Consider the following 24,102-nt stretch of genomic DNA (forward strand, 5'->3'; position numbering starts at 1 on the left):
AATTTCATATAATTGATTGTTCTAAGAAGCATGTTCCTCTCGGGTGTTATTGTTTATATTAGGGGGCCTGTCTATTGTTTGGTTGAAAGTTGGTCTCTGGGAATGGCTTTGGTTTCAGGTCAGAAGGGTGTCTTAGGGCCATAGTCTTGGATATTTATACTTCTTATGTAAATTCCTTTTTCGTTTACCTATTGTATAGCTTATATTTTCTTATTGATTTATATAAGCAATATAAATATTAAAGGATATATACTTTTGGTCTTATATGTTACAAATATGTTCCTTAGTTCATTAAAGAATTTTTAAAGCATAGGCTATGTAGAGGGCATTGCCCTAGATACTGGGGGTAGGTCACACAGAGATAAAAGAAACAATTCTTGATCTCAAATTTCAGTGTACTGGGAAAGAGAAAAACAGCAACATAAATTAACGGTTGTTGTTGTTAGGTGCCATTGAGTCAGTTTTCGACTCGTATTGATCCAGTGTGACAGAGTAGAACTGCCTCATAGGATTTTCTCGGCTGTAATCTTTATAGGAGCAGATCACCAGGTCTTTCCTTCTGCAGAGCCACTGGCTGGTCAAACCACCAACTTTTTAGTTAGCAGCCAAGTGCTTAACCATCATGCCATCAGGGCTTCTTATAAACTAATTAATTAATTAAAAAACAGAAACTCACCCAGATATTTTCTTCTGGTCAGCTAATCCAGAACAGCTTTACTCCTGGTTGAGAAGGACAAAGCATACATACGTCTTGTGTTCTATGGTCATATGTTACATAAGTGGTACTGTGATCTTCACATTTTCTTTTATAACCAATATCTGAAACTTACTCTTGAGCGTCGAGCAGCTAAAGCAAAAGGAAGAAATGATGAAGTAAAAGAACTGAACAGAAGATTTCAAAGGGCCTCTCAAGAAGACAACGTAAAGTATTATAATGACATGTGCAAAGAGCTGGAGATGGAAAACCAAAAGGGAAGAACATGCTCGGCGTTTCTCAACCTGAAAGAACTGCAGAAAAAATTCAAGCCTTGAGTTGCAATAGTGAAGGATTCCATGGGAAAAATATTAAATGACACAGGAAGCATCAAAAGAAGATGGAAGGAATACACAGAGTCATTATACCAAAAACAATTAGTCGATATTCAGCCATTTCAAGAGGTGGCATATGATCAGGAACCAATGGTACTGAAGGAAGAAGTCCAAGCTGCTCTGAAGGCATTGGCAAAAAACAAGCCCCCAGGAATTGACAGAATATCAGTTGAGATGTTTCAACAAACAGATGCAGCGCTGGAGGTGCTCACTCGTCTATGCCAAGAAATATGGAACACAGCTTCCTGGCCAACTGAGTGGAAGAGATCCGTATTTATGCCTGTTCCCAAGAAAGACAATCCAACCAAATGTGGAAATCTGCTGCAAAGGACCTCTTCAAAGTGTTGAAGAGCAAAGATGTCACCCTGAAGACTAAGATGCGCCTGACCCAAGCCATGGTATTTTCAGTCACATGCATGTGAAAGCTGGACAATGAATAAGGAACACCGAAGAAGAGTTGACACCTCTGAATTGTGGTATTGGTGAAGAATATTGGATATACCATGGACTGCCAAAAGAATGAACAAATCTGTCCTGGAAAAAGTGTGGCAAGGATGCTCCTTAGAGGCAAGGATGGCGATACTGCGTCTTACATACTTTGGACATGTTGTCAGGAGGGATCAGTCCCTGGAGAAGGACATCGTGCTAGGCAGAGTACAGGGTCAGCGGAAAAGAGGAAGCCCCTCAACAAGATGGATTGACACAGTGGCTGCAACAATGAGCTCAAGCATAACAACGATTGTAAGGATGGCGCAAGACCGGGCAGTGTTTCGTTCTGTTGTGCATAGGGTTGCTATGAGTCAGAACCGACTCAACGGCATCTAACAGCAACAACAACCAATATCATAATTATTTTAAATATCTCCTGGAAGTTTGACATTATTTAATTTCCAATATATTTTCTCAGGGAAACACTGAAACACATTTGACATCTATGTATTTGTCGTTGTAGGTTTCTCGTATATTATAGATATATTTGTTCACAAAATCACTAAAGAACTCAGAGAACTTCCATCATATTGTTAAAGTCTTCAGAATACAGTGTTGTAGAAGAATTTTGCAAATACAGGAGCTCCTCATTTTTGGATGAAGTGCATTCCCTTGGCAGCATTTGTTGAAACAGTTTGTGATAAACTTTTACGTGAGCACCCCTGCATTACACACAGGGACTATCAGTTGAGTGGTTGAGGGTTATGTGAAATCCTGTGTAAGTCTTCATCTGGCCCACCTAGAACAAAAGAGCGGTAAAGGAGGAAAGGTCACTTGCCCGAGGGCCTGAGGTCATAAGGCACTGTTTATTTTTGAAATGTAAAGGGTAATAGCTATCAATGAGAATTTATCAGGGGCCAGGTACTAGGCTAAGCACTTAGCATTCATCTTAAAATAACTCTATGAAGTAGGTACTGTTGTCTCCATTTTATCAATTAAGAAGCTAGAGTTTAGGGGGAGTTAGGGTCACTATGAGTCAGAATTGACTCAACAGGCATCAGGTTAAGATCACACACCTTAGCAAGTGGCAAAGCAAGATTTCAAACATAATTCTTTCTGGTTCAGGACCGACGCAGCATACCACTGTGCCAGTGCTGAAAATTTTTTTTTTAAATGTTGTTTCAAATACTTTTCTTTCTCCAGTTATATATCATAACCATATTGCAAACCTTAAAATTATAGGTTTTTTCCTGTCATACAACTAAGAAAATAATGTCAACATTCTGTGATTACAGTCATTCAGCAAATATTCATTGAGCTCCTACTAAATGCTCTGCGCCAGAGTATATAAATTAATAAGGGCTTACTGTAAAGATTAAGTGACATATGTTTATAAAGCCTTTAGCACAGCGCCTGGCAAAGAGTAATCATATAACAAACTAGCAGCTAATAATAATATAAGGAATACCTTTGCTAATATAAGGAGTGTACTACATATAATAAAATACTATTCTTTTTGCAATTACCATGTTTCCTGTCACCTTTGTACCTTTGCACATAATTGTCCCTTGTTCTAGAGTGCCTTGCCAACTAGTTAAATGCTTCTTCATCTTTCAAATCTTAGCTCAAATATTACCTCCTTTCTGGAGCCTTTCCCTGACTCCCTCATTTAGTTAGGCTTTTGCTCTTCTCCTAAGATAAAATCCTGTACTTTCCTCTGGATTAGCATTCATCCTCTTTAATAACATTGATAGGAGACATTTTTAAGTACTATTCTAAGTATTTTATATGGATTAACTCAATTTATTACTCAACAATTTTATGAGATAGGTCCCACTGTTATTTCTGTTATTCAGATGAGGAAACTGTGACACAGAAAAGTTAAACAGCTTACCCAAGTTCACAGAACTAGTAAGTGGTAGATGTAGGATTTGAACCTAGCCAGTCTGGCTCTTTTAACCCATGCTTTTTATACTACTACTCAGAGCAATTAAAGCAAAATTGACTTTGCGTTTCTGGTCCAATATGAGGAACAGGACATGGCTTATTATTTATATCCCTGCTACTTAAATAGTTACATTATGCTCATCATTTTGTTGAGTAAATTAAAGAAACTACATGTAAAATCTTGTGTCTAAAGTGACATTTTTTAACTTATAAAAACAAAGTTGCTTGGAAACATTAACCCACCAGCAGATGAAAAACAAAGAATTTTAAAACATTCTGTATATCATGAAATGAAAAGGAAAAATTTTTCATAAGTTTTTTTTAAGTTCATATACCTCGTATTAGAATTAATTTCTAGTTTGACTTTATAGTAAATTTAATGAGAATACTGGTATCCAACCCACTGCCGTCGAGTCGATTCCGACTCATAGCAACCCGATAGGACAGAGTAGAACTGCCCCATAGAGTTTCCAAGGAGCGCCTGGAGATTTGAACTGCCGACCTTTTGGTTAGCAGTCATAGCTCTTAACCATTACGCCACCAGGGTTTCCAAATACTGTGAGTGGAAAGAATATTGGCACACGAGTCTGCAGAATTACCTCAAACTAGTTTTTTTAGTTATTTGACCTGGGACAAATTCATCAGTCTTTTGGCTCTTGGTTTCTTCATTGCAAATTGGGAGATTAGACTGAAATGATTTTGAAAAATACCATCCAGATATAACAGCCTCAATGATCCAGATTTTACATGTGTGTAGAAAAAGTTACTAGCCATACTTACGTGTTGATAATATATGTATGTGAGCATTATTTGAAGCATGATCCTTTTCCTTCTAAAGTCCTTTCCAACTCCAGCTTTCTCACTTCATTCTTCCATAATAACTTATCTCCCTGATATTTACTGCAGCTTAGTCAATTTATAAATAACAAAGCCAGGAGTATGGACAAATGGATTAGGTTTATTTTTTATGTCCCAATAGCGAGGCTTACACTAGGAAGATTGACTGAAAGACATAAGTTTTGAAGTATTATTTATACCTTGTCTTGTTCTGGAGAAAAAGAAAAGTTCATGTTCAGTTTCAAATCTTTGCTTTATTTTTTTCCCCATAGTAACATGGTATTATTTTAAAAGTGCTAGTTACTGGCTATAATAGAGTTAATGCTTAATGTCACATGGAATAAGAAATACACTGAGATAGAAACTGACATTTTTTTTATCAGTTACTTAATGTCTTAGGGTTCTCTAGAAAGACAGAGCCAGTGAGGGATAGAGAGAAAAAAAGAGAAAGATTTACTTCAAGGAATTGGCTCACATGATTGTGGAGGGCTGGCAAGTTCCAAATCCATAGGTCTGTATGCCTGCATCCCGAAATCAGTAGGTCAGGTGATGGGAAGAGTGAAGAGTAAGAGTGTTCTGACAAAATGTCTGTTTATAGCCAGGAGACAGAACATACCCAAGGGAAACTCCCTTTTTGCTGTTAAGGCCTTCAATTGATTGATTGAGGCCTGCCCATACTATGGAAAGTAATCTGCTTTACTTAAGGCCAACTATTTTCATCACTTTATAACAGCTACTAGACTAGTGTCTGACCAAACAACTGGACTCCATAGCCTAGCCAAGTCGACAGATAAAATTAACCATCACTCCTAATTAAAATTCAGCTTCCTGTTGTTTGTTTGTTTTCCTTTCTCCTTTTCTTATCCTTTGGGCCTGTCTACAGACTTTCAGGAACATTTTGTAACTTGTACATTAAAAGTCTTTAATGGTGCATTTTTCCTGCTATTTCCCTAATTAAGAGTAATTGATGTCACAACTAGTTGCAAGTTGTTCTGTTCTTGGTAATTAGTTTGCCTGTCTTCTAAAACAGAATTAGTTTTGTAATATCAGAGAAAGCTTCCCTTTTCTTTCAGTTTTTTTTTTTCCTATTTCAAGTCAGAAAAAAAGAATATATCTTGTGATTATTTTATGTATCTGAACCTGTTCCCAACTCATTTGTTTTCCTCTTTTAAAGATCCTTGGTTATAGGCAAATTACTTAGTTTAGAATGTTACCCAATCATTCTCTTCCCGAACTACTTCTGGTTATTCCATTTCTCTTTAAAGGACTTAGTCTTTCTCCCTGAACCTTTTTAATAAAGCATGTCCTGAACACAATGGAACAGAATTTTTTTTTAAGTTTCCTAATTGTTTCTACACAGAATAATGAAACAATTTCATTTGATTATAATCAAAAATAATTTTATTATTTCCCTAGTCAAGCACCAAAAACTAAAAATGTTGAATATGATAATTTATGGTATAAGAACCCACTTTGGGTGGAAGGAGATAAGGAATTTGATGTTACTCATACTTGTAAAAAAATACGTCTTCAGAAGAATTTATTTTAATTAGGATTCATTGAGGGAAGAGGTTTTTTTAACATTCTGTCTGAATCTTCTTATTTTTTAGTATATCTAGATAAGCTGTGTTGTAGATTTCTGATCTTATCTAATTTTGATATTGAACTGGTAATGATCATCCCTTTGCTCAAGGTTTTGTGGAAATAAAAAAATAAAATAATATATAGTATTTAAGAAGAATAAGTTCTAATTGTATAGATTTCATAATTAAAAAAAAAAAGTCATTAACTCCAAATGGGTTTTATTGTGACTTATTTTTCCCTTCAAACAATTACTTAAGATAAATAGACAAATACATCTAAACTTTGATCCCGTTGTATAAGTGACAGGCATATAATCAGTATTGCCAGCTAAGTGGAACCAAACGCCTTCACTTTCCCTAATAATTGAAAATCTAATGATGAAATCACGAACTAAACTCATTGTTCTTCCTGCTGGAGGAATCACTTGAAGTCAAAGGTTGGCAGCCACTGTAACTATTACAGTTATACCTGAGTAAATCAAATATAATCAGAATATATACCGATGAGATTACCCATTCTTCAAAGATAGTAAAATGAAATTTATAGAAAGTAAATGGTATGAACTTTGGTGAGTTATAGTTCAGTTGTTTAACAAAAAACACGTATTTCAAAGATAAATTACTCATGAGAAAATTAGCTTATTTGTAAGATAAACTTTTTACAAAGTTAATGACTTTTAGAGAAAAGCTGTGGTTCTTTAAAAAAAATTTTAATGGTTCTTCAGTAAATATTTAAGTCTTTTTTTAACTTTTAATAACTGTGTTTTGTCAGCATCTAAATCTAGTATAATCCATTCTTTACTAGCCATATCAATGTCAATGTGTGTGTTAAGTTAAAGACTTACTTTTAAAAAGTCGATTGATTTCAAAGTTTTTTTTTGTCATTTAAATCAATCTGGGAAGATGGGAGAAATAACACATGACTATGTTGGGTCTCCACTTCCCTGTCAGTTTGTCGTACTGTGGTGGCTTGTGTGTTGTTGTGCCACTGTGTAAAAATAACGTGGTGGGAGCATCTGACCCCCTCTAACTTCACAAAGGGGAAGGTGACTCAAGATCAGCAGCCCAGGGCTGATTCATATGGGGATGGAGTCAGACATACCTCCTCTCTCTGCCATCTTTACCAATTCTGACACCAACTGTCCCTCCCACAGCACTCTCTACTTCTCTGCTGAGATTGATAATGGATTTCAGTGCCCACACAGGACTCACAGACCATACTCACAGTTTGAGGCTCTATGAGGGAAGTAACAGATTACAATTCAGGTTCAGGAACACTCAGGATACAGTTCTTCCACCAGGACAGCCTCCTCTCAGCTGTACCTGCAGGCAGGCCTCTCTCTGGCCCCTCAGCCTCTGTCCTACTCTGGCAACTCTTTTAGCTCTGCCAGTAAGTGCCCAGAGGCATCCCACTCCGCCAGTAAACTTTGGCCCAAAGACATTTAGCTCTAGGTCCTTGGATCAGAAACCCTAGCTCCACCAAATGCCCAGAGGGACCCTATGCCCCCGGCAAGTCTTCTGCCCAAAGGTACTCAGCTTTCTCGCTCTGTGTGCCCGGAAGCCCATTGCAATGTCTCCTGCTGCCATTTCTGTCTCACCACTTTTTGCTGTCTTCAGCATTACAGCTCTCTCTTTCTTGGTCTCCTGGCTCCAGGAACTCTCACTTCAGGTGTTCCGGGTCCAAAGGATACACTCCGCTACTGGCTCTTCTTCCTTGGTGGTAGGGAGAGCCTCCCCTCCCACCTCTGGGGTGGCTCATTTTAAGCCCAGTGGATGACAAAGCTGATCAATCCCTTTGTTAGGGTTCCATAGACCTTATTTGCATGGTCTCACCCCCACACAGGTGCCATGAAATTTATTTGCATTACTAGCAAGCTATTCAGTCCCCTTGGTGGGCCACAATTACCTTACTTGTATAGTCCCACTCAGTCACTTGGGTGGGAGTTACAAGACCTAGGCAAGAAAGGCTATATAAAAGCAATCCATCGTTTTGTTTTACTGACTGTACAAAGTCATTTGACTGCGTGGATCATAAGAAATTATGGATAACATTATAAAGAATGGGAATTCCAGAACACTTAATTGTGCTCATGGGGAACCTGTACATAGGTCAAGAGGCAGTGGTTCGAACAGAACAAGAGGATACCATGTGGCTTAAAATCAGAAATGGTGTACATCAGGATTGTATCCTTTTACCACCTATTCAATCTGTATGCTGAGGAAATGTCTTAGAAGCTAAGACACACAGAGTAAGCACACAGCGAGTGGGCACACAGAGCGAGAAAGCTAAGAATGTGGCATCAGGATTGGAGGAAAACTCATTAACAACCTGCAATATGCAGACAACATAACCTTGCTTGCTGGAAGTGAAGAGGCCTTGAAGCACTTACTGGTGAAGATCAAAGACTCCAGCCTTCAGTATGGATTACACCTCAACATAAAACAAAAATCCTCACTACTGAACCAATGAGCAACATCATGATAAATGGAGAAAATATTGAAGTTATCAAGGATTTCATTTTACTTGAATCCACAATGAACGTCCCTGGAAGCAGCAGCCAAGAAATCAGATAATGTATTGCACTGGGCAAATCTTCTGCAAAAGACCTCTATAAAGTGTTAAAAAGCAAAGATATCACTTTAAATTCTATCTTAGTCATCTAGTGCTGCTAGAACAGAAATACCACAAGTGGATGGCCTTAACAAAGAGAAATTTATTTTCTTACATTTTAGTAGACTAGAAGTCCAAATTCAGGGCACCAGCTCTAGGGGAAGGCTTTCTCTCTCTGTTGACTCTGGAGGAAGGTCTTTGTCATCAATCTTCCCCTGGTTGAGGAGGTTGTCAGGCACAGGGACCCCAGTCCAAAGGACATGCTCTGCTCCCAGTACTGCTTTATTGGTGGTATGAGGTCCCCAAGTCTCTGCTTGCTTCCCTTTCTTTTACCTTCTTTGTTTTTTTAAGGTAAAAGGTGGTGCGGGCCACACCCCAGGGAGACTTCCTTTACTTTGGATCAGGGATGTGACCTTAGTAAGGGCGTTACAAACCCACCCTAATCCTCTTTAACATAAAATTACAATCACAAAATAGAGAACAGCCGCACAATATGGGGAATCATGGCCTAACCAAGTTGACACATATTTGGGGGGACACAGTTCAATCCATGACAAAGACTCAGGGTGTGCCTGACCCAAGTCATGGTATTTGCAGTTGCTTCATATGCATCCAAAAGCTGGACAATGAATAAGCAAGACCGAAGAATTGATGCCTTTGAGTTATGGTGTTGGCGAAGAATATTGAATATACCGTAGCCTGCCAGAAAGAACAAACAAATGAACAAACAAATCTGTCTTGGAAGAAGTATAGCCAGAGTGCTCCTTAGAAGCAAGAGTGGTAAGACTTAGTTTCACGTAGTTTGGACATGTTATCAGGAGGGACCAGTGCCTGGAGAAGGACATCATGCTTGGTAAAGTAGAGGGTCAGCGAAAAAGAGGAAGACCCTCAACAAGATGGATTCACACAGTGGTTGCAACAGTGGGCTCAAATATAGCCAAGATTATGAGCATGGCGCAGAACCGAGTACTGTTTTGTTCTGTTCTAAATTGAGTTGCTATGATTTGGAACTGACTCGGGAGCACCTAACAGCAACAATATGTTGGGATTTTTAATTTGTCACAGGTACTCTGCTCTTTAAGGAGACCTGTTGGTGCAACAGTTAAGCGCTTGGCTGCTAACCAAAATGATGGCAGATCCAACCCGCTCAGCAACTCTGTAATAGAAAAATCCTGGCGATCTGCTTCCTTCGAGCTTACAGCCAAGAGAACCATATGGAACAGTTTTACTCTGTTTTATGTGGTCCCTGTGAGTCAGAATTGACTCACTGACACCTAAGAACAGCAACACTCTGCTGTTTGCTAATGAAGTTGTGATGTTGCTTTTTCTGAGCACATACTAAGTACTCACTTGTAGAATAATTTTAATACACATTTTATCTTCACGTCTGTCCAGTACCTACTGTTCACATTTGTGTATTCTTAAATCAGTGCAAGTTTTTACTCTCTTCCTGTTATTTAAGAGTAAAAAATGGACTAGAGAACATAATAGAAATTTATTTCATTTTATAGTGTAGTTCAGGGTAAACCACTACTATGGTATTTTATATTAAATATTATTCAATTTCTGTTTCTCATTCAGGGGCATTTAATACATACATTTATTTTATAGTTTTTATTAAGGAGGATCTTACATTCATGTTTTATACATCATGTAGTGAGAATATATACTTCTCTCAATATCTTAAAAATTTCCACAATTAAAATTTTTTTATGAATCACACCTTTCAGACTTTTTATCCTTCATTCTATGTTATGACAATGAGCACTGTAGTCTTAACGGTGTTACCAGGAATGTGTTTGAGACATTAAAATGACTTACAGTTCACTTTGACTTTTTAGCCTCTATAACAACTTTTTATGGATCTCGTATTGCCTTAAATTTAGAACTTGTGAAACCGTAAGTATGCAAATAAAGTTTACCTTCATATGGTGTGGGAGTGGCATATATGAAAGGTACTCACAAGGCAAATAAATAGTTCAGTTAACAAGGAAAGTGCATCCCAACAACATACTTCACTGTCATAGCCCTATTGTGTAGTGATTGAGAACATAGGCTAATTTTAACTCGAAGGTCTTTTACTTACTAGCTGGCTGACCAGTTAAGGCAAGTTACTTAATCTCTGTGCGTATCAGCCTTTTTTTTTTTCTATAAAATAGGCTTAATAATAGTACCTACCTCGGGATCGTGTCAAGATTGAATTAGTTAATTCATGTGGATACTACATGGCACTTAAAAGTGCTCAATAAATATTAATTTTTTATTTTTTAATTAATTACCAGAGGTAGAGAGAACTCTACATGAGGACTTGTACTTAGACCAAGAAGCAGTCATTTGAACAGAACAAGGGGATACTGTGTGGTTTAAAGTCAAGAAAGGTGTGCGTCAGTCAGGCTTGTATCCTTTCACCATACCTATTTAATCTATATGCTGAGCAAATAATCTGAGAAGCTGGACTATCTGAAGAAGAATGGGGCATCAGGATTGGAGGAAGACTCATTAACAACCTGTGACATGCAGATGACACAACCTTGCTTGCTGAAAGTGAGGAGGACTTGAAGCACTTACTGATGAAGATCAAAGACTCAGCCTTCAGTATGAATTACACCTCAACATAAAGAAAAAAAAATTCTCACAACTGGACCAATACACAGCCTCATCATAAACAGAGAAAAGATTGAAGTTGTCAAGGATTTCATTTTACTTGGATCCACAATCAACACCCATGGAAGCAGTAGTCAGAAAATCAAAATATACATTGCATTGGGCAAACCTGCTGCAAATCTCTTTGAAGTGTTAAAAAACAAAGATGTCACTTTAAGGACTAAGGTGCACCTGACCCAAGCCATGGTGTTTTCAATCCCCTTGTATGCATGTGAAAGGAAGACTGAGGAAGAATTGGTGCCTTTGAATTATGGTGTTGGCGAATAATATTGGGCATACAATGGACTGCTAGAAGAACAAACAAATCTGTCTTGGAAGAAGTACAGCCAGAATGTTCCCTAAAAGCGAGTATGGTGAGATTTTGTCTCACATACTTGGACATGTTATCAGGAGCGATTGGTCCCTAGACAAGGATATCATGCTTGGTAAAGTAGAGGGCCAGCAAAAAAGAGGAAGACCCTCAACCTGTGGCTGCAACAGTGAGCTCAAGCATAACAATGATTGTGAGGATGGTACAGGACTGGGTAGTGTTCCATTCTGTTGGACATAGGGTCGCTATGAGTCGGAACCATCTCGATGGCAATTAACAACAACAGAGAGAACTCTAGCAGCTATAGGGAGGGGGTGTCCCATGAGAACATGGATGGATACCCTTGGGACATACATGTCTTGGTAGCTATGCCGGTAATCTTCCCTCACTTAACTCAGAATAATTTCCTCCCCCAAAAACCGAATTCTGACCTGTGTAACAAGCCTCTAAGAGAGGTAAGAGAGATACCTCCTAGGAAAATCAGAAAAAAACTTTTGTTTAAAAATGAAAATGTTTAGGGTGATTTGTTGAATGACTTTTCATGAAAGTGGAAATGAGGTTAGATATGAAAAGTTCAAAAGCCATTTAGAAGCACCCATTTGTACGTAACACTGTTAAATAATACAGCATTTAGCATCTCCAAGTTTGATATATTCTCCCCAAACACATTCTTCAAATAGCTGAAATGTATCCTTTTATGACTGAAATTTTATTTTAACCATTTTTAACAACTATCTTTGTAGCATGCATTATGTATTTCCCTGCCATTCTACACTGAATCTACTAAACATATTTTAACCTTTTTTTATGTATAATTCGGGAATATTATGACCATTATTTATTATGGTTATGGTTCTTGGTAGTCCAGTGATCCCATTGGGATATGTTGAAGTATTTAGATCTATTTGCCCTATGCGGCAGCACTGGTGGCGTGGTGGTTAAGAGCTTGGCTGCTAATCAAAAGGTTGGTGGTTCGAATCCACCAGCCTCTCCTTGGAGACCTTTTGGGGCAGTTCTTTTCTGTCCTGTAGGATCACTATGAGTCAGAATCAACTCAACAGCAATGGGTTTGGGTTTTGGTTTTGGCTCCTATGTTTAATGACCCTATACTCTTGGGGTTTTTTTTGTTTTTTTTATCATTTCTTGTGTCTACATTTTATGTCTTCTTCCTCTCCCTCTGTCCGGCTGTTTTTATGCAGCTATCAGAATGTTCTTTCTGGCAGCACTTTTTACTGATCTTCTTCCGCCCTTATTTGCTGCTTCTATTCTGCAGAGGAAACCCTGATGGCATAGTCTACAGCTGCTAAACAAAAGGTCAGCAATTCGAATCCATCGGGCGGTCCTTGGAAACTCTGTGGGGCAGTTCTACTCTGTCCTATAGGGTCGCTATGAGTCAGAATCGACTCAACGGCACAGGGTTTGGTTTGATTCTGGTTTTATTCTGCAGAGGGCCAGAAAACAAGAAAACTAAGCTTCTTAATTGCATGTAATAGTAACATAACTAAAATAATTAATGTAACGTAATGAACTCTGAGCAAGTGATATATTGGTCTGTGGACATTGTAACATCTACCTTGGGTGCTAAAAGGCCTTTTTTTGATGGGGGGGGAAGGGTGGCACACTTCCTGGTTCTTAGTTGTGTGTGTAAAAGACTCCTGAATAAGTGAGATGTTACTGTAATTGAAATATAAACAGGCCAATATTGCTTAAGCTGGCATTTTGATATATTGATAGCAAATCATTGTTATCTAGTAATACAGGGCTTTTCTAAGTAACCCTGGGTTAGCCTGCTTATTTTATGTTTTTAAAAGTAGTAATATTACATTTTTTTTAATTTTATAAATCAACTTAAGATTTCCTTCACTCAACTACTTTGGTTCAAGTTATTGAGAGTGTTAAATATTTAAATTTTATTTTTTATATTTTTCAAAGCTATGTCAGTCATATTTTTTACAACCATAGTTCATATTTTAGAACATACTTTACATATATTTATTTATTTTGTCTTTTGTTGTTAGTGCTTTTGTTACTGTATTAGATAATATTTCTTTAAAGGCTTGACTCGAGAATGTGGCCCCTTTTAGATCCTTCATCCATTTTGAATTTGTTTTTTTTATATGGTATAAGGCATGAATCCTGTTTCATTTTTCTGCATGTGGAAATCCAATTTTCCCAACACTGTTTATTGAAGAGACTCTTCTTTCCCCATCGAATGTACTTAAAAAAAAAATACTTAAAACACTTGTCAAAAATCCATTGACCATAGATATATGGGTTTATTTCAGGACTCTCAATTCTATTCGTCTATTACCAGGCTGTTTTGATTACTGTAGCTGTATAATATGTTTTAAAATCAGGATGTGTGAGTCCTCCTACTTTGTTCTTCTCCTTCAACATTGCTTTAGCTGTTTGGGGAATCTTGCCATCCTATATAAAGTTGAGAATTTGTTTTTCCATTTCTGTAAAGGAGGCTATTGGAATCTTGATTGGGGTTGTGTTGAATCTGTAGATCACTTTGGGTAGTATTGACATTGTAACAATATTGTCTTTCCATGAACATGAAACATCTTTCCATTTATTTAATTTTTTAATCTCTTTCAGCAGTGTTTAATATTTTCATTGTGTAAGTCCTTCACATTCCTGGTTAAATGTATCTGTAGTGATTTTATTCTCTTAGATGCTATTGTAAATGCAATCATCTCCCTAATTTCCATTTCAGATTCTCATTGCTGGTGTATAGAAACTCAACTGATTTTTGTTTGTTGACCTTATATTCTGCAACTTTGCTAAATTCCTCTGTTAGCTCTAGAAGCTTTCTTGTGGATTCTTTGGGATTTTCTATAGATAGGATCATGTCATTGTGAATAGAGGTAATTTTACTACTTTTCCAGTCTGGATACTTTTATTTCTTTCTGTTGTCTTATTGCTCTGGGTAGGACTTCTAATACAATATTGAATAGGAGTGGTGAGAATGGGTACCCTTGTCTTGTTCCCCATTTTAAGGGGGAAGCTCTCAGTCTTTCTCTCTTAAGTATAATATTGGCTGTTGATTTTTCATATGTGCCATTAATCATATTGAAGAACTTCCCTTCTATTCCAGTCTTCTTGAGGGTTTTCATCAAGGAAATCTTTGTTCTAATGTTGAACCATCCCTCCATTCCTGAAATAAATCTCATTTGGTCATGGTATATGCCTCTTTTAATGCACTGCTAGATTTTGTTCACTAATGCTTTGTTTAGGATTTTCGCATCTATATTTATAAGGGATATTGGCCTGTAGTTTTCTTGTGGTATAAATTTCTGGTTTTGGTATCAGGGTTGTGTTTGCTTGATAGAATGCATTAAGTATTCCTTCTCTATCTTTAGAAGAGTTTAAACAAGGTTAGTGTAAGTTTTTCTCTAAATGTTTAGTAACATTCCCCAGTGAAGCTTTCTTGTCTATGGCTTTTTTTTTTTTTTTTTCGTTGGAAGGTTTTTGATTACTTATTCAGTCTCTTCACTCACGGGTCTCCTGAGATTTTCTGTTTCCTCTTGAGTCAGTTTGGGTAAGTTGTGTGCTTCTAAGACTTTGTTATTTCATGTAGGTTATCCATTCATTGCCATACAGTTATTCACAATATTTGTCATAATTCTCTTTATTTCTAGAAGATCAGTTGTAATTGTCTTCTCTTTTATTTCTTATTTTGGTTATTTCTCTCTCTCTTGTTTTTGTTTTTTTTATACCTCTAACTATAAGTTTGTCAATTTTACTGATCTTTTCAAAGAACCAACTTCTGGTTTTGTTGATTCTCTCTTTTCAATTTCAGTTATTTCTGCTCTGATCTTTTTTATTTCCTCTCTTCTGGTGGGTTTAAGCTTAGTTTGCTCTTCTTGTTCTAGTTCCTCAAGTTGTAGAGTTAGGCTATTAATTTGAGATCTTTCTTCTTTTTTTTATATAGGCATTTATTACTATAAGTTTCCTTCTGAGTACTGCCTTTGTTACAGCCCGTAGGTTTTGGTATATTATACTTTCATTTTCATTTGACTCTGAGAAGGTTATGATTTCTTCCTTCACCCACTGGTAGTTCAATAGTATGTTCTTTAACTTCCATATGTTTGTGTATTTTAAAATTATTTTTATTAGTAGTATTGTCATGAAGCACAGATTTGATTTTCAGTTAAACTTATTTTACCTTATGGTTTTAAGTTGACATTGTAGATGTTTTCTTAAATTCTATTGAAAAAGTGCAAGCTTACTCTGGAGTTTTTCCTGGTTGTATTCAAAGAATCAAATTGTGCACTGTATGTCAGCAAACTCAGTTGATCACTTAGTACCTTTAAAAAAAAGTGTTTCTGACCTTTTCTATCTTATTGACACAGTCATATATTCTAACATGTGCTACATCACAAAAATTACATTTCCCTTTATGCCTTTGTGAAAGACAAGTTATGAGCCACATTTCCTTCCTTCCTTCCTTCCTTCCTTCCTTCCTTCCTTCCTTCCTTCCTTCCTTCCTTCCTTCCTTCCTTCCTTCCTTCCTTCCTTCCTTCCTTCCTTCCTTCCTCCTCTCCCTCCCTCCCTCCCTCCCTCCCTCCCTCCCTCCCTCCCTCCCTCCTTCCCTCCCTCCCTCCCTTCCTCCTTTCCCTCTCTCCCTCCCTCCCTCCCTTCCTCTCTCCATTCCTCCTTTCCCTCCCTTCCTTTCTTTCTTCTATCTAAACCAAAAAACCTGTTGCCATCAAGTCTGTTCCAACTCACAGCAACCCTATAGGACAGAGTAGAACTGCCCCATATGGTTTCCAAGGAGTGCCTGGTGTATTTGAACTGCCGACCTTTTGGTTAGCAGCTGTAGCTCTTAACCACTATGCTACCAGGGTTTCTAATATATAAGTACAATGAAAAATATATCAATATGTTAAATATATTGAGTATATAAATGATACATTTCTAGTTAAATTGCACAACAAAATTCACTTGCTGACTAGGCCATACATAAAGATTCTTTAAATGCATTTGGCACCATTTTGCCTAACTATGTAGTGTGAATGACTGCCGCATGACAATTTCAGAAGCCTAAGGAATAGACTTCCTACTTTTTTCAGCAAGCATTTACTTAGGTTTTATATTCACATTTGTATTGTGGTCAGTTTTTGGTTTAAAATCTGCCAATATTGAAAGAGTCATGGCTGATGAGTAGAGTGTTAGACTCATAAAACTTTAGAACTAAAGAGATCTTACAGATGAACTAATTCTACCCCTTCCGTTTATTCATGAGGTCACGAAGGCCAGAGAGATAAAATGACTTGGTCAAGTAGAAACAGAAAGCAGAAGTAATACCAGAGCCCATATAACCGTCCTATACTATGTCACTCGGATACTGTATATTACGTATGAAGTTACCTTTAAATATGCTGATTATTACAGTTGTGCACATTCTGAGTAGAAATCCTATTTCTCATGTGTTTTAAAAAACAACAACATTTGGGGACAATAACAACAACCAAAAAACAGGGGAGGGGCTATGATGATACGAATTAGACATAACCAATAACCTCATGGGATTAGTTCTCTTAGTTTGGGTTTAGGGCCATGGTCTCATGGGACAATCCAGTCACTTGACATAATATAGTTTTTTTTTTTTTAATATTATGTTCTACCTCCAGTATGGTGAGTAGTGTCGAGGGTATTAGAAGCTTATGAGCAGCCATCTAAGATACAGCTCTTGGCCTTTGTCTGGAACAAATGAAAAAGAAGGAAGGTCAAGAATCAGAAAAGAACTGGACTACAGGACTATCTTCATGAACCATTGCTTCCTTCACATTGAGACCAGAAAAACTAAATGGTGCTCAGTTACTACTATTGAATGTTCTGATCAGGAACATAATAGGGGAATCCTGGTAGAAAGGGAGAAAAATGTGTGAAACAGAACTTCAAATTCTTAAAGAATCCAGACTTATTGGACCTATTAAATCTGGAGGAGTACCTGAGACTATGGCCCTGAGTTGCTTTTCAAACCTTGAATCGAAACTATCCCCTGAAGTCACCTTTAAACTAAATAACAGCCCAAAGAGTAAAGATTGTCACCCTTGAGTATTGCATTACTTAAAAAAAAATTATATAAGACCAAAAGGGTAAACAGCTATTTTAATGCATAGAAGAGAAGATTGAAGGAGGAGGGGTATTGGGAGATTGAGTAAATGGAAATGAAACAACTACAGCAGAAATAACGAGAATGTTGACACAATATGAAGAATGTAACCGGTGTCACTGATCATTATGTCTAGAAACTGTGTAATGGGAGCGGGTTTTGCTGTGTATATTTTCATGAAAAATAAAAACAATGACAGCTTGTAATAGGACAGTAACTTATCACATGAGTGATCAATGTTCCAAAATCAATGTCTTAGTCATCTAGTGCTGCTGTAATAGAAATACCACAAGTGGATGCCTTTAACTAAAAAGAAATTTATTCTCTCACAGTCTAGGAGGCTAGAAGTCCAAATGCAGGGCGCCAGCTCCAGGGGAAGGCTTTCTTTCTCTGTCAGCTCTGCAGGAAGGTCCTTGTCATCAGTCTTTCCATGATCTAGGAGCTTCTCAGGTGCAGAGACCCTGGGTCCAAAGGATGCTCTATTCTTCTGGCCCTTGTTTCTTGGTGATATGAGATCCCCTTGTCTCTTTGCTTGCTTCTCTCTTATATATCTCAAAAGAGATTGACTCAAGACTCAACCTATAAATCTTGTAGATTGAGTCCTGCCTCATTAATGTAACTGCCTCTAATCCTGCCTCATTAACATCATAGAGGTAGGATTTACAACACATAGGAAAATCACATCAGATGACAAAATGGTGGACAATCATAGAGCACTGGGAATCATGGCCTAGCCAAGTTGATACACATTTTTGGGAGACACAATTCAGTCCATAACAATCAGTTTTAGAGAATGCAAAGTGTGTTACTTCTAGTTTCATGTTATTTCTGAATTCTAGATCTTCTATACTCTTCTTTCAGTGGTACTAATTATGACCGGCACTCCATTCATCAAAGTTTTTTCATTATTATCCCTATATTCCGTGGATTAGAACTTATTTTGCACTACGGTTTCTTTAATGCCAATACAAATCTAAGTATAATGCCAACAGAAGAATTCTAATAGAGAACACATTTTATCATCCTTGAATCTGTTAAGCCTTTTGTAATAGTTACTAAATGAAGTCAAAGGCACATCGTTTATAAAAGGTAGAGTCAGGGTTTAAAAAAAAAATTTGTTTCAGTTATAGTCTTACATGATGTGAAAGGGAAATGTTTCCACCACTATTACATCTTCCAGAATCTTAGTTATCAATTGGTACTAATTAAATGGAATTTTAGGGAAGCATTTACCCTACCTGATCTAATTTGTAGTTGTTTTTAGTATTAATTGAGCACAGTTAATTCTGTAGAGAAGAATGAGAGTGACAGGGTGCAAAGAAATGTTTTACATAGTAGAATTTCAGTGGAAATGTGGCATGTTCTATAGATTGGGCTTTGAGGTAGATTACCTTAAAGTACTGTTCTTCAGTCTTTTTGCTCATTCATTTCAAAAGCTGGATTTTGAAAATATTGTACCCCCTTGAACACTTGTAAGTTGACATATACAATTTTTCATCATAAGATTCAAACAATTGTAAATAATTTAATTTCCAACATATTGTAAATACTGGTATGTCATCACTCTACCCAATAGAATCTAAATACCAGGGATATTTGATACCCACCATCCCTCATTTGGAGCCCTGGTGGGACGGTGGTTAAGAGCTCTGGCTGCTAACCAAGGGTTGGCAGTTTGAATCCACCAGCTGCTCCTTGGAAACCCTATGGGGCAGTTTTACTCTGTTCTGTTGGGTCACTATGAGTCGGAATTGACTCGACGGCAACGGGTACAGGTATCACTCATTTAAAAAAATAAATTGAAGTAGAGTTTCTTTTTAATTTCCTGGGACAATAAACTTCTAAGTATTAAAATATATACTTCTGGTTTGAGTATTTATTATAATTATTTAGAATTAATCGAGACATCATAAATATATTGCAAGTTTTGATAAGTAATTATTAAACACAAAAAATGAAATTTATTGGAATGCATCACTTAATAAAGTGGAAGGAACTGGAGTTGAGTGTCTGGAAAATGACTCCCTTATAGTTACTGTGTTTTGTGAAAAGTCCTTGTGTACCCTTGTGCATGTCCCAGTTTGAAGACCCCTGCCCCAAGTGCTGGGGTGTACCTTCTAGAGGAGATTATTACAATTGTACAATATCATTTAGTGATTAAGAGTAGGCACTCTGAAAGGAGACTGCCTGGGTCTGATTTCCGCTTAAGTCCCAGCTCTGGATGATTTGGAGACATCTCTTTAACCTCACTGTTTCTCTGTTTGGTTGTCCGTAAAATGAGGATAGTAGTAGTATCTACTTCAGTTGGCTGTTGCACAGGTGAAATGAAATAATACTTGTAACATGCTTAGAATAATGTCTGATACATGCATGTTAGCCCTACAGTAAGTTCTAGATATTCTTTTAAAGTTTTATGGGCATTTTATAGATATATCTAAATGTGTCTGTGAGCATTTCTCAGGCAGATGTAAATAATTTGAGGGTTCTCTATTAGTACTTCCCCTTACCTCCATCCTGATATTCATGTAGGAAACTGGTTAAATTTCCCCATGCATATTTATGCATACATATGTTTTTGTGTGCATGTATGTATACTCAAGCATGTGAGTAGCTGATGTTTGCCTGTGATGGGGAAGCAAATTATCATTAGCAACAAATATTTACTGAGCCCCTACTACAACGAAAAGTTGTATTTGACAGGCAAAAAAGAGAAAAATCCACTCTAAAGTTTGCCTCTGCCAAGTGCTTACAGGAGATATGAAGATTAATCCACCAATTTTGGAAATCTAAAAAAGTAACATAATCAACAATCTCTCTGATTTGCAGAGAAACAAAATGAATTCAGGGTAACCTAAATCAAGGAGGTTACCTAAGTAATAGGAAAAGTAGGAAGTGTAGGGAACAATAGTTGTTGGTACCTTAAATTTGTAGCTCAAGCAATTTTAATTATGTAGCATCTAAGCAGAATCAAGGCTTTTGTTGCTGTTAGTTGCTGTTGAGTCAGTTCTGACTCATGGTGACCCATATGTGCAGAGGAGAATTTTCTCCATAGGATTTTCAAGGCCGTGATCTTTCAGAAGCAGATTGCAAGTCCTGTCTCTGGGTGGGTTTGAACTGCCAATCTTTCAGCTCTAGTCAGACGCTTAATAGAATTCAGGTTATGAATGTTTTTAATTTGTCTTCTATGATGAGTTGTAAAACTCATTAAGTACTTCACTATAGAAATTTTTGCTAGCATTCTCTGAACTGAATTCTGTTGCTAAGAGAAAAGAGGATGAACTTGCTCCAGTGTTCTTTTATATATCTTGTTTAAAATAATCAGCATTTTAGCCATTAAGATATTTTTCAAAAATATGTTTATGTTCATCTGTTTTTCCCCCCCTAGTAAGTAAGTGTTAATTATATAGGAAATAACTGGAAAATTAAGAACTTTGGCAAGGCTGGAATGAGAACAGGACAATTCATCTTGAATATTTATATCAAGATTTCCAATCTTTGTAATTGGATACCCGGTTTAACTTGGTGATTCTCTAGGAAGTTTAAGCCCCTTCACCACCAAGTTATATGGCATTTGAAAATTTTAAGTAGGAATAATTTTATTGTGTAGTTTATTATACCTTTTGAAATAATTACTACTATATATCCTACAATGCCCCAGAACCAATGGGAATCATAGTTAAATTAATGAAAAAACAATGCTTAAATAAGGCAAATCTTTTATTAGGTCATAATTAAGGTAGGAGCCTTCTTAGAACATCGCTTTCTTTGGTGACCCAGGGGTGGAGGAGATTACATAATATGATTTCTGCTCACGCAGTTATTAAGGAGTCCTTCAATTTATGTTTAAATATAATTTAGAGAAGTTGAATGAATTTTGGTAACAAGAATCTTATTCTGACCTTGGCTTTCATGATATAATTTGAACTATCTTCCCATGGTTTAAAAAAAAAAATTCCATTCTTCTGTGTAGTAGGGGAAGGAATTTCTCAGTACTTACTGTTCTCTAATTTGAGATTATTTTATCCCATTCCAAACCCTTTCTAGGACAATAAACATTCTCCTATTTAGGGATCCTGTCCTTTCTTTTAGTACGTAGAACTTTTCTTCCTTCCTTTACCCTTTCATATGGATCTTTAGGAGTTCAAACAACAGAATTAGGCTACAATGTCTTACTTCTGTGAAGTACCCTTTTTACACATGATATTCTCTAACCTAAACAATCTCCAAGATCCAGGTCCCATGAATTTGTAAATACAAATGAGAGTGAAGTCACATTCATTTGAACTAATTGAAAAAAAAAAGTGATTTGGAATTTCTGCAAAATATGTAGACTATTTTAATCTGTGTCATTTTGAGGGGCTTTCAAGTATATGTATGATTCAAACAAAGCCAACAGTGTTCCCCCAAAATGTTTTTAGAAAACCCTGTAGTGAATAGACTATTTGTTAACTTGTCCATAATGTGTGTATAAATGGATTCTTCTGTCTGAAGTATGTGAAAAGTGTTCTCTCAGATAAATAAATATTCCACCTTCAGTCTTGTTTAAACAGCGTTTTTGTTTTTTTTTTTTAATGGTGCTATCGAGTCATTTCCGACTCGTAGCGACCCTATGCAACGCCCCATAGGGTTTCGCAATCCTTTATTCACCTCTTTAGGAATGTCATGAGAATAACTTAAAATTTTTCTACTCTGTAAGTTTTAGAAAGTTAACATCAACTGCAACTTTTTTCTGGGGTTTTAGTTAACACATATAGCCTAATGTTATGGTTTTTACATGCCTTTTTATCACTAGATTATAAACTCCTTGAAGACAGGAACCATGACTTACTCAGCTCTCTGTTACCCAGGGCAACCACCTTAGTACCCTAAATATTAGTAAACAATTAAATAGGTAATAAATAGGAACTCAAAATATTATTTTTTAACAGATTTGGTTCATTTGACTTGTACATCTTCTAAAACAGCAAGAGAAGATTTAGAACCAGTTGTACAGGAATTGTTTACTCCATATACCGAAACGGAGATAGGTAAGGAATAAAATGGTGATTCGTGATGGGAAAGGTAATGTAACCTTTATACTCCTCTTAGATATTTCATGAAGGTTTCTGCAACCTGAACTGAAATGTGATGTATTCAACAACAATACTCACATGTTTTACCAGGATGATTGAGTACAGTCTCCTCCCCAAACGTGGGAAAAAACTCACTCTATAATGTTAAAGGAAAAATATATGCATGTGTATGTTGCATATGTTGTTGTTGTTAGGTTCCATCAAGTGGTTCAGACTCAGCGACCCCATGTACAACAGAACCAAACCCTGCCAGGTCCTGTGTTATCCTCACAATCATTGCTATACTTGAACCCATTTTTGCATATGTATACATATTAAATATATATTCATATTTAGTCTAACTGAAAAAATATACACTTATATGCGTATATATTCACACTCATAGAAACAAACTGTCAGGAAGTCTCTCAATTAATTTTGACAGAATTTTGAGTGATTTTTAGCTTTTCCTTATATTTTTCTGTATTTTCCGGGTGTTGTACACTGATCATATGTTGCTTTATCAGAAAAAGTTATCTTTCCTTAAAGAAATGTAGATTTCACTAAGAGATTGAAATATTAATTACAGATGCGGATTCCTTCCTAACAAATAGTTGTCTTTTAATGTATAACATGCTAGTGATGTGATACTTCACTCCCAAAACTACCCATGCCACTCTGCTACTTATTCACATTGGAAAAAATGCTTTTCAACCATAAATTTTTTAAGTTTTCTGTCCACATAATAGGGTACCTCTTATAGCAAATTTAGTGTATTTTATATGTAAATGATAAAAAAAAAATTAGCTTAGTGAATCTTCATTTATATGAAGCAAGGGTGATTTTCATTGTAGGATTTGCTTGTCTACTTGAATCTTGGTCAGTTTCTTCATTAATTCAGATATCCTTACTGGTTCACACAACCATTTATTTACATTTGTTGCCTTTTAGTCCATCTCCTATGTGCATTGTTTGCTGTCTTAATGCAGAGATGGTGCGTAGAGTGGCATCTGAATTTATATAAGGAAACAAGCTGCTCCATTCTTAGGAGCTAATATCAATATAATTAATTAATTAATTTGTAAGCCTCCTGAATAAAATCCTCCAATCTGAAGATATGCTTTACCTTAGTTTGAAATTATTTTGTTTCATATTACATTTTCTTCATTTTAACGGTCTCATATAAATGTTAAAAACCTTGTCCTCAAAGTTATGGTACATGATAATATTCTTAAGCCTAATAAGGAGTCATAGATTTATCCTTTGGCTTTAATTACATCTATACCTTTCTTATAAAAACTCTGGAGTTTCTTCTTTATTCCTGAAATTTTTCATGTTTTTTCTGCTGCAATGTCGTTGTGTAGTGGTCCAAAATAATGTACTAAATTTGTTTTTTCTAACCTTTTCATTTTATAAATGCATTCAATTTTCTTTTAAAAAATCAAGCTGGAAGAAAT

The 24,102-nt window shown here is 36.5% G+C and overlaps 1 protein-coding gene across 3 annotated transcripts in view; it reads left to right on the top strand.

Moving 5' to 3' along the window:
- The window catches only part of CHM (CHM Rab escort protein), a 224,859-nt gene that overhangs the window by 187,136 nt on the left and 13,621 nt on the right, over positions 1 to 24,102 (top strand). For 2 of the 3 annotated variants that reach the window (XM_049873274.1, XM_049873273.1), the window contains one exon: positions 22,523 to 22,621. The exons of the other annotated variant lie outside the window; for it this stretch is intronic. In XM_049873274.1, the coding sequence (XP_049729231.1) occupies positions 22,523 to 22,621 (99 nt within the window). The remainder of the gene's footprint in view (positions 1 to 22,522; positions 22,622 to 24,102) is intronic. 3 annotated transcript variants of the gene reach the window in all.

Source organism: Elephas maximus, chromosome X (genome assembly GCF_024166365.1).
Source record: "Elephas maximus indicus isolate mEleMax1 chromosome X, mEleMax1 primary haplotype, whole genome shotgun sequence".
Classification (NCBI taxonomy): Eukaryota; Metazoa; Chordata; class Mammalia; order Proboscidea; family Elephantidae; genus Elephas; species Elephas maximus.